This window comes from Triticum dicoccoides, chromosome 3B, assembly GCF_002162155.2.
Source record: "Triticum dicoccoides isolate Atlit2015 ecotype Zavitan chromosome 3B, WEW_v2.0, whole genome shotgun sequence".
Classification (NCBI taxonomy): domain Eukaryota; kingdom Viridiplantae; phylum Streptophyta; class Magnoliopsida; order Poales; family Poaceae; genus Triticum; species Triticum dicoccoides.
The window spans coordinates 7,494,248-7,510,014 of record NC_041385.1 but is presented as its reverse complement, the minus strand read 5'-3'; the positions used below and the strand labels follow the sequence as shown (position 1 = coordinate 7,510,014).

Here is a 15,767-nt window from a genome sequence, read left to right as displayed (position 1 = left end):
TGGACTGCCGAACAGCGCCTTAGAGCATCTCAAACGGACTCCAGCAAATGTCCGGTCCATCCTTTGTTCGGGCGGCCGACATCCAACCGTATCCCTCAAAACCTCAAACCTAGAGCCAGTAACGTGGGCCTCTTTGGCGTATGTCATTGCGTTGCTCCGAAGCCTCGTCGTCCTCGACCTCCGGCTTCTCGAAGAGCTGCCAACGCTTGAGGTGGAGCATGCGGGCCCTCTGCAGGGATGCGAGCACCACTCACTTAACATCGATAATGTTGGGGTTCGCACCAACCAGGGCTGCACAGCTCGCTCGCTGCTTTTTGTATATACAATAGCAAATAAACATAATAGTGCCACCTTACGTCAACCTCTGTTTGCATGTTCTATGGTGACGAGCAATAGGCTTTGAATTAAACTAGAGGCACGGGCGTGGCGCGCCTCCTGAGACGGAGATGGGTTTACTTGCCCTGCGTGAGTTCTATTAGAGTAATAACAAGTATAATAAGATGAGATAAGCTGCTCGTAAGGACTAAAATATTATATTTTTACTTAGTTGGAGGAGAAAAGAAGAGAAGATAGTAGTAGAAGAGATGCGGACTCTTGAATAATAGCCAGCTGCAGCACGAGCCCCAAAGACAATTTATGAGGTTGTAAGTTGAACCAACAATTCATACAGTAGGACACATTTAAAATAAATTATTGTACATTCCGGCTATAGATTGGTTGTAGATGATATGATAGCTTCTTATAACTAATAGTTGGCTTTATTATATTAACCATGCTTGTTAGTGTTTTCATTAGACTACCCACAATGAGAGCAACATAGGTAGTAACATAGACTGGTAACATGCCCGTCAGGAACCATCTGCTACTGCTACACTCACCATGCCCGACAACTATTTGATGAATTGTCAGAGCTAAAAGAGTTTTCCCTTCTTCTTTCAAGCAATAGATTCTGATTTGGAGTACATATACGAGCACTACGTTGAGTCGTTCGATGACTCGTCCGACGAGGAGGAGTGCACGCATAAGATGACGATAATGTAGACGGTCCTTGAAGACGCGGAGCGTGCAAAGGAGCATGTTCTCAATTTCAAGGGTCCTCGAGTGCACAACTGCAACAATGCATGTCATCCACAATCTCTCACATACTCTCGTAAGCATATCATACAGATTTCCCTACACTATGCTAAATGCGCATGTCATCCACAATCAAGCAGCAAACCTACACTTCTATTCACATATATCATCAGATTCTACAAGCATATCATTGGATTCTACACTAAGCATATTATCGGACGGCAAGGAGCGGCGAGGTCTGGAGGTGGCAGCGGCGGCGGTTCGAGAGACCGGTGAAAAGGATAAAAGAGGGTGAGATAAGCTGCTCGTAAGGACTAAAATATTATATTTTTACTTAGTTGGAGGAGAAAAGAAGAGAAGATAGTAGTAGAAGAGATGCGGACTCTTGAATAATAGCGCTGCAGCACGAGCCCCAAAGACAATTTATGAGGTTGTAAGTTGAACCAACAATTCATACAGTAGGACACATTTAAAATAAATTATTGTACATTCCGGCTATAGATTGGTTGTAGATGATATGATAGCTTCTTATAACTAATAGTTGGCTTTATTATATTAACCATGCTTGTTAGTGTTTTTATTAGACTACCCACAATGAGAGTAACATAGGTAGTAACATAGACTGGTAACATGCCCGCCAGGAACCATATGCTACTGCTACACTCACCATGCCCGACAACTATTTGATGAATTGTCAGAGCTAAAAGAGTTTTCCCTTCTTCTTTCAAGCAATAGATTCTGATTTGGAGTACATATACGAGCCGAGCACTACGTTGAGTCGTTCGATGACTCGTCCGACGAGGAGGAGTGCACGCATAAGATGACGATAATGCAGACGGTCCTTGAAGATGCGGAGCGTGCAAAGGAGCATGTTCTCAATTTCAAGGGTCCTCGAGTGCACAACTGCAACAATGCATGTCATCCACAATCTCTCACATACTCTCGTAAGCATATCATACAGATTTCCCTACACTATGCTAAATGCGCATGTCATCCACAATCAAGCAGCAAACCTACACTTCTATTCACATATATCATCAGATTCTACAAGCATATCATTGGATTCTACACTAAGCATATTATTGGACGGCAAGGAGCGGCAAGGTCTGGAGGTGGCAGCGGCGGCGGTTCGAGAGACCGGTGAAAAGGATAAAAGAGGGTGAGATGTATAGGTTTTTTAACTAAGTCGGGGGAGGGTAAAGTTAGGGCCACGCCATAGCTAAGTTCGGCCCAAAACAAAATAAAAACATAGACACACAAATTGCGTGCCCACAATTTCCAACGCCAGCAATAAAGACATAAAGCTGGCGTACAAAATATGCCAACGACATAATTATTTATAAAAAGATCAATGCCGAAGTTGATTGTAAATGGCGCACCACCAACTAAAATTGTGGTTAGCCGTTTCTCTACTAGTATTAGGGCAGCTATTGAAGATGATCTAGCATCTCCATCAAGCAAAGATAAAAAAAATACCAAGACTTAAAAAATATTGTTTGCACTTTTAGCTATTGCGTGCGATCGCTTTTGGAGTGGATTTCCAGCATGCCGGCCGATGGGCTTATCACCTTCCGGACAGCGGAGCTCTCCATCCACGCCTACAACATAACAGTGTGGAGGCTCGAGCTGCCACCTGGGAAGCTCAACTTCCCGGAGGTTCAGTCGTTGGAGGAAGAGGAGTTCGTCTCTCCAAAGGTTCCCGCTAGATGAAGTCGAAGACCACATTGTTGCCAAGGAGCCGGACGACGTTGGGGAGAGTTATGTGGAGAGGATGGCGAGGTTCGCGGAAGAGCATCCAGAATATGTATAGCACAAGCAACAGTGGTACTGGAGCTCAAGAAGGGGAAGGAGAAGGGGTAGAATAATGAAGAGGCAGGGCCTTCGTCATGCGCATGGAAGGTAGATTCCGTTGACGATGATGTTGAGCCCAAGGACAAGTGTCCGACATTGACTGGTCGGACCCTTGAGCGTTCGAGTGACGAGGGTTCGGACATGGAGTGGTATAACATCGACAACGACTAGTGTGCTTGTAGTGCTAGTAGTCTAGAAGTTTGAATGTTTGGATGTTTGTCATTCTATGTTTGAACTTTGCATGAGTTGTAAGCGAAATATGCAATGCAATGCGAGATGATCTATGTCTAAGAAAAATGAGTTTTGGTATTTTGGTTGTCCTATTTCAGGTGAGTTGTAGAAAATGCTCAGTTTGGCGTGCCCTAAAAACCACTTTGCGATGCCCTAAGTTTTACTTCAAGTACTACCCGTTGTCCTATATGTTAGGGCGGCTATTGGAGATGCTTTAGCATCTCCATCAAGAAAAGCTAAAAAGAATTCCAAGACTTAAAGATGTTATTTGGACTTTTAGCCCAAAAAGTCTCGAAAAGCACACATAAATTAGAATGAGGCCCAAAAAAACTTTTGGTAGCTTCCTAAATTTTGCCGAAAACACCAAAAAGAAACGAAGCACCAAATCCTGCCAGTGCTCGGTAAAGTTTGACTCCGCCCCGGCTCACCCCTTGTTTTGTGGTAATCGACTCTGGCCGCTGAGCCACCCGAGCGTGCTGTCACCCAAACCCGCTGCTCGGAGCCGTCCGTCGTGACTGGTTCGCGACGCCGCCACCTTATTTCAGTCGTCCATCGCGGGACCTGCGCTCCCCTCCACCCCCACCGCCTGCCTTCAAGTTTCCCGTCGCCATTCCTTGAGCTCGGTGCCGCCGCTTGATCGTCCGCAAGCCCCGCCACCATGACGAACGGTTACGGTGTCGGCCCAGCCAGAATCCCGCCGTCCGTCCGTCATTGGACCCGCCTTCCAGCCACCCAACAGCGGCATCCCCCAAGACCCGCCTTCGATCCCCCCGCCGCGATCCAGCCGATTCCGGCCTCCAGTTCTCCTCCGCTGCAACGCACGCGCATGCTTGCTACCGGTAAATAAATAGAAGGAAAAAATAAGAGCGGCGGCGCAGGCCCAGTGGGCGCATGGCGCCCTCTGTTCGGTCGACGGGGGGCTGAAAGAAAAAAAAACGTCGGTTGAGGGGGAATATTCCCCCCGGGTTTAATATTCCAGGAGATTTCAACTGTTGAAGATGCTTTGATTTTGACACAGCTGTCCACCCCGGGACGCGACGTGGCGCGCGCTGACGGCAACGGGGGAAGAAACCTACGGAAACCCCCACCCACCGGTGGTATCTTCACTGCGAATCTCCCCTCGCTTTACCAGCTTTGCTTCGGGAAGGCTCAAACCTCCCACGCTCATCATTGCCAGCACTCGCTAGGCACCGCCACCGATTCCCAATCCTCGCCGCCCCACTCATCCGATCCCCCACCCCCACCGCATCTCATCCCATCTCGTCGCCGGAGAGCATCTCATCCCATCTTTGCTTCGCGGGCGCGGGCGGGCGGCGCGATGGTGGGGAACGACTGGATCAACAGCTACCTGGAGGCCATCCTCGACGCGGGCGGCGCCGCGGGGGACATCTCGGCCGCCTCCGCCGCCTCCGCGGCGCCCGGGGGCGGCGCCGGCTCCGCGGCGGCGGAGAAGAGGCGGGACAAGGCGTCGCTGATGCTGCGGGAGCGCGGCCGCTTCAACCCGGCGCGCTACTTCGTGGAGGAGGTCATCTCCGGCTTCGACGAGACCGACCTCTACAAGACCTGGGTCCGCGTATGCCTTCCTCGCCGCCCCTCCTCCTCCCCGTGTCTTAATTACCTGCTTGCTCCAGATTAGATTAGATTAGATTAGCTTAGCTTAGCTTAGGTGGCGAGATTTCGATAGAGGCTGCAGTTTATTTCCGGCGATTTATTCTGGATTTTTGTTATATGCATCAGACGTCGGCGATGAGGAGCCCGCAGGAGCGCAACACGCGGCTGGAGAACATGTCCTGGCGGATCTGGAACCTCGCCAGGAAGAAGAAGCAGGTACGAATGCCTCGCCTCGCTGAAATTAAATTCTGAATGCATCGATTTGCTTGGTGCACTTTACTCTCTCCGAATTAGCACTGCTGGTGCCGCAACTGTTGGGGGGCAGCTCGCTGCTGGTGCCAGCCAAACACATTAAACTAGTCTAGTTGTTGGTTAGTTGTTATGTATGTGGCTGGGCATCCTGTTTGTTTCTGTTCCACCAGGGAATACTGAATCATACTTGTGCTGGGTATGAATTGGCTCTCCCGGTGGTGCTGACAGTGAATGATGGAATGAAGGGTCTCCATTATATAGCATATGTCTGCATTGTTTCCTTCCTTCTTGTTAGCTAGAATGCTCCAATTATTTTAATGTGTTTGGATGAACTCTCCCCTGTCATAAAGCACATATGCTGCTTCAAGGATTTGGTACACCTGCACGTCTTGGACTGCAATGGGTATCCACTTATCCTGGCTGAACTGACTGTCCACCCTTCGTGATAATTCATACAGAAAAGAAATTAAATGTTATGTCTGACAGTTTACAATTCATGATTCATAGGACATCTTCAGTTAGCTATCAGGCCCAACGGCCTGTCCTGGAGCTACTTCCTTTTGTGGCCCTGATATTTAGACCTGTAATTCTGTTTGTTCTGGATGAAAAGCTATTCCACGTCAACATTTGGGATGTGTTATAGTTCTGTTAAGGCGTTAACACTGATAGTTCTTATCTGATAGTTACAGCCCTACAGCTAATTCTGATATCTGTTAAGGCGTTAACACTGATATTCTAACTACATGTACTTCTTATCTGATAGTTACAGCCATACAGCTAATTCTGATATCTGTTAAGGCGTTAACACTGATATTCTAACTACATGTACTTCTTATCTGATAGTTACAGCCATACAGCTAATGATAATACATGTATTCTAAATGCACTCTAGTTATACCAGTGGCAGCATACCAAGTGCATTGCTAATCCCAGTACATTCTCCTTTCTGGCAAGCAATTTTCTTTTGCATACTCTGTCAAACTTGGGCGTTCTGAATATGCTTACACTCCGGCCGCAATAATCAAGTGGTCAACTAATGATGGGTCTTCTGATGCAAGTCATGAAGGTTAAATCAGTCAATTGTCATACACATGTATATGTTGTTTGACCTTTGTGGTTTTGATGCTCCTGCAGTCTTTAGATTAATGTTGTTCTTTCACTTGGCTCTTGTGTTCAATGAAATAATTAACTGCTTTGGCTAGTAATTGTGTTCTCCTCAGGCTTTTAATATAATCACCAAAGGTCACTTACCACAGGTGCACAAACAATGTTCCTTCTGGTCAGATGGGAGTTTTTTTTACTGGTCACATTTCTTGAACCAATCATCTCAATTGTTCTGAGCCCTCAAGTGACTATACTATCTCTCATGCCATTTATGATATCATATTTACTTATTTATACACTAATCATGGAGGGAGCTTTTACCCTGTGAGCTTCTTGAATTTTAGAAAAAGGAGTAAATACAAAAACTAATTTGAATACTCCTCATTCCCCTAGTATACATAAACATGAGCACAAGTTTCTGCCAACATTTCAGTTTTATATCATGTTGTTTAATTATTTTGCCATCTTAAATTATTTAATACAGATTGAAGGTGAGGAAGCCTCCCGTTCATCGAAGAAACGTCTTGAGCGTGAGAAGGCCCGTCGGGATGCTGCTGCTGATTTGTCTGAGGACCTTTCTGACGGAGAAAAAGGAGAACATATTAATGAATCATCTATTCACGCTGAGAGTACAAGGGGACACATGCCAAGGATAGGTTCAACTGATGCTATTGATGTTTGGGCAAATCAGCACAAAGATAAAAAACTGTACATAGTGCTAATAAGGTACGGCTCTAATTTTGTTCTAGGGATCATATTGATCACATCCTATGTGTCTGCTTTTAGAAAGTTCAGTTATAGCGGGTTCAAATAGACACCATTTGGTGAACTAGGAATGATCACAGTGACAGTTCAATGCATTATGACTGTTTAAGCATACCTGATTGCTGCAAACACTGTGGAGCTCCAATCCATAAAAGAGCGATTCATGAAAGAGTAGGTGGTATCTAGTGGATATGAATACACCCACTGTGCAGAGGCCATGGATTTTCCATGAAATTTTAATGGTTTAGATGCACGTGGGCCTTGCAATTTTGTTGTGTCTATTTACGGACCTGGTTCTGCCAATGTGCACAAAGTATATCCACTATATGCTGGATTGAGATAGTAGCCAAGTCTCATTCATAGTCCTTGCCTTGGTACCTAAGCATACATAGGGTTCTGGATTGGGCTAGTAGCCAAGTCTCATCCAAATGCACAGAGAGCTCAAAGAGAAGTGAAGTCACCTCCGTTTGTATGGCACGTGCACGAGCCCTCGTCATGGGGCCCCTTGGACTTGATTTTAGCCTTTCATAATGTTAGTAGCCCAAGGAAGAGGCACTATTTTTTAAAAAACTACATGAACATTGTTTACATGGATGATTTTATTTTGGCATCTTCTGTTTTTGTGCAGCATTCATGGTCTTATACGTGGTGAGAATATGGAACTTGGACGTGATTCAGATACAGGCGGTCAGGTACTTATTGTGTGTCCCTAATATTTGTGTTGGCGTCCTTGATGCTGGCTTCATATCTGTACCTAATTCTTACATCCCTAGTGGGTTAGCTTGTTGTTTATCTTGTTGCTAGTTGCTATGTAGTACTTACAGTTACAGGTAGGTCTATATGCCATTGATGGTTGAGTTCAACTAACTGGTTCCATAACCTGCAGGTCAAATATGTTGTAGAGCTTGCTAGGGCGTTAGGTGAAACACCTGGAGTATATAGAGTGGATTTGCTGACAAGGCAGATTTCTGCACCTGATGTTGATTGGAGTTATGGGGAACCTACAGAGATGCTGAGTCCAAGAAATTCAGAGAATCTTGGGGATGACATGGGTGAAAGCAGTGGTGCTTATATTGTCAGGATACCATTTGGGCCAAGAGAAAAGTATATCCCTAAAGAGCAGCTCTGGCCCCACATCCAGGAATTTGTTGACGGTGCACTTGTCCATATCATGCAGATGTCCAAGGTTCTCGGAGAACAAGTTGGCAATGGCCAACCAGTATGGCCTGTTGTTATCCATGGACACTATGCTGATGCAGGCGATTCTGCTGCTTTATTATCTGGGGCACTCAATGTGCCAATGGTTTTCACAGGTCATTCTCTTGGCAGAGACAAGTTAGAGCAACTTTTAAAGCAAGGGCGTCAAACCAGGGATGAAATAGATGCAACATACAAGATAATGCGTCGGATTGAGGCTGAGGAACTTTGTCTTGATGCATCTGAAATTGTAATCACAAGCACTAGGCAAGAGATAGATAAACAATGGGGATTATATAATGGATTTGATGTAATTATGGAGAGGAAACTTAGAGCAAGAATAAAGCGTGGTGTTAGCTGCTACGGGCGTGAAATGCCCCGTATGATTGTAAGTCGATCTACATTGATTCCTTTCTGGTCTAATGGGTTTCATTATTTCACTATATTTATATGCTTACTGTTATATGATATGATCAGCCAATTCCTCCTGGTATGGAGTTCAGCCATATAGTGCCTCATGATGTTGATCTTGATAGTGAAGAAGCAAATGAAGTTGGCTCAGATTCACCAGATCCACCTGTTTGGGCCGATGTATGTTCTCCATTTTATCCCCCCATAAGAGATATATGCAGGAATAATTGTTGATGTTCCACTGGGATCGCGTGTTATATTTACTTACTTTTCTGGTTAAAACAATTTCAGATAATGCGCTTCTTCTCGAACCCTCGCAAGCCCATGATTCTTGCTCTTGCTCGTCCAGATCCCAAGAAGAACATCACTACGCTGGTTAAGGCATTTGGTGAACACCATGAGCTAAGAAATTTAGCAAACCTTGTATGTGCCAGTCCTGTGTAGTTTCTCTTGTTGCCTCAATTAACTTTTTTTGCTATCCGGCTGTTTAGTTATCATTAACAATCTTCTTCCACCAACTATCACTGCCTGTTCCCAGTCTTGATAACTATTCTTTATTGGCAGACATTGATCATGGGTAACCGTGATGTTATTGATGAAATGTCAAGCACAAATGGAGCTGTTTTGACATCAGTACTCAAGTTAATTGACAAGTATGATCTGTATGGGCAAGTGGCATACCCCAAGCACCATAAGCAATCTGAAGTTCCAGATATTTATCGTTTAGCGGCAAGAACAAAGGTAACCAAGTGTATCTTTATATTTTGAAATGTTTCGGTGGCCTTCTATAATAAGCGTGCTAGTGGATTCTCTGACTTTGTATAATAATTAAGTTATGATTGGATGCAATGGGCTTACTGGTAGTCACATTTTTAACTGTCTTTTCGTATTAGTTAGCTGATGCATATCTTGTGTTCTAATTTTAGTGGCTTTGGCTTTTTGACTTGTCTTTTTTGCTCAGTCTGACTTGCAGCAAGAATCTGACCGTGCTGCTTCTTTGTGCTTTACTCACATTTTTATACATAGATATATATGCTGATTTTAGTTTCTGTTGTTTCCAGGGGGTGTTTATTAACTGTGCTTATATTGAACCATTTGGGCTCACCTTGATCGAGGTTATTTCTGCAACATTTCATTTTGTTGCTACTTTATCTGTCGATTGATAATATTTATGCAAGCTTTACACCTTGTTGCCTGCCAGGCTGCTGCTTATGGTCTACCTATGGTTGCTACCCAAAATGGTGGACCTGTCGATATACACCGGGTACTGTTCTGCCATCTTAGTTTATGTTTTGCAGCGACACACTTTTTGTTCTGGCTATTGATGTCCATTTTTTTTCAGGTTCTTGACAATGGCATTCTTGTTGATCCCCACAATCAAAATGATATAGCTGAGGCACTTTATAGACTTGTTTCTGATAAGCAATTGTGGGCAAAATGCCGTCAGAATGGTCTGGATAATATCCATCGATTTTCATGGCCTGAACATTGCAAGAACTATTTGTCACGGGTTGGTACGCTCAAGTCTAGACATCCACGATGGCAAAAGAGCGATGATGCTACTGAAGTTTCTGAAACAGATTCACCTGGTGACTCTTTGAGGGATATTCATGATATATCACTTAACTTGAAGATTTCCTTGGACAGTGAAAAATCAGGCAACATGTCAAAATATGGAAGGAGTTCAATCAGTGATAGGAGAAACCTTGAGGATGCTGTACAAAAGTTTTCAGAAGCTGTTAGTGCTGGCACAAAGGATGAGTCTGGTGAGAAAGCTGAGGCCACCACAGGCTCCAATAAATGGCCATCTCTGCGAAGGAGAAAGCACATTGTTGTTATTGCTGTGGATTCTGTGCAAGATACCGACTTGGTTCAGATTATCAAAAACATTTTTCAGGCTTCAAACAAAGAAAAATCATCTGGTGCTCTTGGTTTTGTATTGTCAACATCTCGAGCAGCATCAGAGATACATCCTTTGTTAACATCTGGGGGCATAGAAATTACTGATTTTGATGCCTTCATATGCAGCAGTGGCAGTGATCTTTGCTATCCATCTTCAAATTCAGAAGACATGCTTAGCCCTGCCGAGCTTCCATTTATGATCGATCTTGATTATCACTCTCAGATTCAATATCGTTGGGGAGGAGAAGGTTTAAGGAAGACACTAATTCGTTGGGCAGCAGAAAAGAACAGCAAGAGTGGACAAGAAGCAGTTGTCGAAGATGACGAATGTTCATCCACTTACTGCATTTCATTTAAAGTGAAGAATACTGAGGCTGTACGTTTGTTCTTTGTCCTTTATGCCCTCTTCACTGATTTTCTCAACCTTCTCTACTATACGCATTGTTCTTATTATGCTTCAACTTTCAACTGTTTTAGGTCCCTCCTGTGAAGGATCTTAGGAAGACAATGAGAATTCAAGCATTGCGCTGTCATGTATTGTACAGCCATGATGGCAGCAAGTTGAACTTCATACCTGTTCTAGCATCACGATCCCAAGCACTAAGGTCTTCTTATTCCTATAACTGTTGTATATATTTTTTGAACACAGCCTTCAGTCTTCAGTTGACTAAAAATGCTATACTTTCTAGGATGATTGTAGTTCTGATCATCAATTTGTATGAAGTGTTTTTGCGAGGTAAAGGAGTATATAGATTGATCGCATATATTACGATGAAATAGCGATCATAGTAGAACATTGTTATGTCAGTGTCCTGAATGACTTATATTATACTCTGAAACTGGAATACACATTTGATGTTGAAATGACATTATTCATTGTTTAATAGATGTGAAGGTATACTCCCTCTGTAAACTAATATAAGATCGTTTAGATCACTACTTCAGTGATCTAAACAATCTTATATACTCCCTCCGTTCGGAATTACTTGTCTCAAAAATGGATGTATCTAGAACTAAAATATGTCTAAATACATCCATTTCAACGACAAGTAATTCCGAACGGAGGGAGTAGTTAACAGAGATAGTAGAAGTTAGCAATGCGCCATGCACAATATTTTTTATTCGTTTAAAAGGCATGGATTGCTGGAGAAACTTGAATAATCTGGTTCCCAATACAAACATAAAAGATGTATGTAGGCGTCTTCAGCAAGCACCGATTGGTTGACAACATATATTAAGCATCAGAAGGCTGAAGGCTAGCAAGGGCGAGACCTGTGTTTGGGCTTTGGACCACAGCTAGATTTAGGCTTCCCTGTAGGGTCGTTGTTGTATCTGGACTGCTTTCCTATCCTACGTAATGAGAAGATGTGATATGCTCTTTCATGTATACTTAAAACTGCATGGTCAGACAAAATCTGCCAAAATTTGGCAACTACAAAGTCCTGATGGTACGTTTGTTCATCTATGTGCAGGTACTTGTATATAAGGTGGGGGGTAGAGCTGTCGAACATGACGGTGGTTGTCGGTGAAAGCGGCGATACAGATTATGAAGGTCTACTTGGAGGCGTGCAGAAGACCATCATACTCAAAGGCTCGTTTAATTCCGCGCCAAACCAGCTTCACGCCGCCAGAAGCTACTCGCTAGAGGATGTCGTATCGTTCGACAAGCCAGGAATTGCTTCCGTCGACGGTTATGCCCCAGATATCCTGAAATCAGCTCTACAACAATTTGGTGCCCTGCAGGGCTAGAATCACCAGCTTTGGCAGAGTCAGCAGAGGAATAAAGTAGGTGTGTGGAGGCACACTTTTGCTATGGGGTCGCACACGAGACACGGCGGCCTCTTCCCGTGCCCGGTATCTGGCAAGGGCGCGACCGTGGCGGCAATCGAGCACAAGGGTGTGGCTTGCATGCTCGGTTTACCCCGTCAGATTTTGCGACCTACATTCCATTTTCAAACGCATGGTGAAATTGTTCATAGGTTCCAAATAAATACAGTTAGTATCGAACTATGGTCATAAAGCGCGTGCTGTAGGGAATGAAGTACCCTGTTGTTTGGAAACCATATATATACCCAACAATGTGCATGCATCTCTACAAATACATAGGAGCGGGGGAAGTGCAACTCCGCCGTCTTAATTTTACCGGGTTATGTACAATTTCCCCACGGGTTGTTTATGTTTTCTTTCTTCATGCATCTTAACTGGTTAGCTCCTTCACTTGTCCACTCCACTCAGTTGTAAAAACATTGATCTAGTTTGTGTGGAAAATTCAAATTGAAAACCTTAACAACCCAAGGGGTTACCATCCATGGATTTTACCCCTAACTTGGGGTGCTTTTATATGTTGATCCTGCACTTTCAAGGAAATTGGCGGAAAGAACATACTCCCTCCTTTTCTGAGTATAATAAGGATTTTTAGAGACTTTAATATGGCCTATATTCGGCTGTATCTATGTGTATTTTAGCGTGTAGATTCACTCATTTTTCTTTGTATGTAGTCTCTATTTAAATCTCTAAATGGGCTTATATTTAGTTCACTCATTTTTCTTTGTATGTAGTCTCTATTTAAATCTCTAAATGGGCTTATATTTAGGAACGGAGGGGGTAGTACTTATCGTAGTTGTGTACTAGTACTTGTGTGCTGAAAGCACTGCACAAGAAATATATGTTTATGCCCATGTTTCTTTCCGTGCTAAGCAGTGCTAGATTCTCACATTGATTTAGTTGGAGTTTTCATATTGCCACAAGTGTTTGCTAATGCCCAACATCACGTATCTCTCCCGCCTAATTTCCTTTGCCTCCTCCCACCCGACTTATTTTGCAAATCACTTTATTTAGGTGATGAGCATGGGCTCGAAATTAAGTGTATGATATCTGCTGCAGTGAAGCAGTACACATAGCACGTGAAAACCCATGGAGTTATTGTTTTTTTTTGAAACGAGGCAAAAGATTTGCCATTTTCATTGATTAAGTAGAAAAGAGTTGCCCGGTTAATTAACGGAAACCCGGGCGAAAACCGTCACAATACGCCCATCGAAAGGGCACACTGGCCGACTTGGCACCCACAAGACCACACACATCTTCGAGGACAAGACACCATCGAGGTTGCTCTCCTCGAGCAGGCGACTCCGACTTCGCCGCTGACGACCCGTCAAGACCCCTCCGAACAAACGACACCAGAGGACCTCATCAGCCAGAGCCAAACGAACGGTCGGTCGAGACGTCGAAGGCCGGCATCTCCGATTTTGTTGATGCGCTTCACGGGAGAAAGTTGCAAGCCTCACACCGACCTAGTCCATCGCAACCTCCGGAGAGCACCGTCCGCTGAATCCGCCCTCATGGAGACATCATTGCCGCAGGGGCCCCGCCACGCGCAGCTCCGATTTCTCTGTCACAGCGAGAAGCAAACATAGGCACACCCATTGGCGCATCGGACCGCCAACATCAGAAGGACCAGCTGCGACCCAGCTCCACGCGTCACCATCATCGTTACCGCACAAGTCGCAATGCCAACACCTCGCATCACCGGTTGGGCACCATCCAAACCTTGTTGTCGTGCACGTCCAGTCCATGGAAAGTACGAAGGGGAACAAGTCTTCAAGACGACGCCCCCAAGGGCGGAAGCGACGCCGTCGCCCGACCATGCGACATGGCCATAGGCTTTCACCCGAAGACGAACCCCAAAGGTGGACAAGGACAAAGAGCTCCACGACGACCCTTCGGGAAGGAGAAACGACGCCCACGGGCTCCACGTCGTCGGAATTGGCAGAAGCCACGCAGGCTATCACCCGGAGCACTGGCCTCCACACCAACACGCAACCAGCCACCAGCAGGGAGCCTGCAGCTGACCCGCAAATCCGCTGAACTGCACACCCCTGGCGCCGTGGCGGAGCCACCACCATGACGGAGCCATCCACCTCGCCGTTGGCAGACGCCGATGAGCCGAACTCGGCCAGGACGACCAGATCCGGCGATCCCCAGCTGCAACATCATCGCAGAGGCCGCTCAAGACCGGCAGAGGAGTCACCAAAGTCCGGAAGGGGGGTCGCCACCCCGCCCCGACGCGCCGACAGGAGCACCGGACCGTAGCGCAGGAGCCCAACGACGCTGTCACGACGACTGCCACCCACCAGAGACGCAACCTTGAAGATCCCAGCCACCGTAGCCGCCGCGCCGCGCCGCGGAAGAGGGGCCAGCCTCCTTCCACCATGCGAACCAGCCGGGACCGCAGCCCAACCGCCGCATCGCCGCGCCAGATCCACCCATGGCCGCGTCCGCCGGCGGAGCTGTGATGCCAGGGGAAAACCGGCCGCCGCGAGAGCAGACCCACCGCCGCCGGCACCGCACGGGCTTTGCCCGGCGGCGCACGCCGGCGGCGGCGGGGGAGGAGAGGGTTGGCAAAGGGTTTCTAGGTTTGGGCGCCCCGGTACCGCTCGGGAGCGGCATGGGAGCAAGAGATTCGAGTTATTGTTGGTACACTTCTGCTAACATATCAACGGTGGAGGTCTCTGCATACCCCTTCATAATAAATGTATGATGGTCTTTAAAAAAAATATGTTGTCCACTATCTTTTCATACCCTTTCACAACAAAGAGTATGATGGTCTTTAAAAATATATGTTGTCCACACCCAGCGCGCCTATATCTCGCTTGAGGCATTTACAGTAATGAGCCGGCCCATTAGAACACTTAAAACGCCTGTATCTTGCTTCAGGCATTTACAGTAATGACCCAGCCTATTAGAACACTTAAAATAAATAGAGGTGAAAAAGGGATTGAACCCAAGTCTCCTGGATGGATGCAGGATTGCGCCACAAGCCACTAGCTAACTAGCATTAACTTAGTGATAAAATAGTAGGGCGCAATCAACTCATCGTAAAAGGAGCTGGTTTTTCCTGCTGGTTACCTAGTTTTTTCTGTTTTTTGTTTTTTTCCCTTTATTTTTCACTGGTTTTCTTGGTTTTCACTGCGTTATTATTATTTTTTTCCTTTGATTTTTTTGTTTCTTTGTTGGATTTCAATGACTTTTTTCGTCATCATTGGTTTTGTTTGGTTCGTTCTCATATTTCATCCGGTTTTTTTGTTTCTCTCGGGTTTCAGTGTTTTTCCAAACATATTTTTGTATATATCTAATATATTTTTCCTATTAAAAATGTACTGTTTTTCAAATAAAAGATTAACATTTTTTAATACATGATCAACAGTTTTTTATATACACATTACATATTTTTCAAATGCTTGATCAGCATTTCCCAAATATACAAGATTAACTGTTTTCAATGCAACATCAATATTTTTTCTATACACATTTAACATATTTCAATGCTTGATTAACGTTTTTCAGATACAAGATTAAGATTTTTTCCTATT

General features: G+C 45.0%; 1 protein-coding gene across 1 annotated transcript; it reads left to right on the top strand.

Moving 5' to 3' along the window:
- Positions 1–4,275: 4,275 nt before the first annotated feature.
- Positions 4,276–12,705, top strand: LOC119274305 (probable sucrose-phosphate synthase 4). Its single transcript, XM_037554986.1, has 13 exons — positions 4,276–4,729; positions 4,894–4,983; positions 6,608–6,849; positions 7,517–7,580; positions 7,775–8,473; positions 8,563–8,676; positions 8,788–8,919; positions 9,061–9,237; positions 9,558–9,611; positions 9,698–9,760; positions 9,839–10,774; positions 10,876–11,003; positions 11,871–12,705. The coding sequence occupies exons 1-13, from the start codon at positions 4,475–4,477 to the stop codon at positions 12,145–12,147; spliced, it is 3,231 nt and encodes a 1,076-aa protein (XP_037410883.1). The 5' UTR covers positions 4,276–4,474; the 3' UTR covers positions 12,148–12,705.
- The last annotated feature ends 3,062 nt before the right edge of the window (positions 12,706–15,767 follow it).

What these genes read in the sequence shown, in the direction of transcription:
- LOC119274305 (XM_037554986.1), top strand. Translation starts at nt 4,475, where the DNA reads ATGGTGGGGAACGACTGGATCAACAGCTACCTGGAGGCCATCCTCGAC. An exon ending in CTGTACATAGTGCTAATAAG is followed by an intron (nt 6,850 to 7,516) that starts GTACGGCTCTAA and finishes GTTTTTGTGCAG; the next exon opens with CATTCATGGTCTTATACGTG. An exon ending in AAGTGAAGAATACTGAGGCT is followed by an intron (nt 10,775 to 10,875) that starts GTACGTTTGTTC and finishes CAACTGTTTTAG; the next exon opens with GTCCCTCCTGTGAAGGATCT.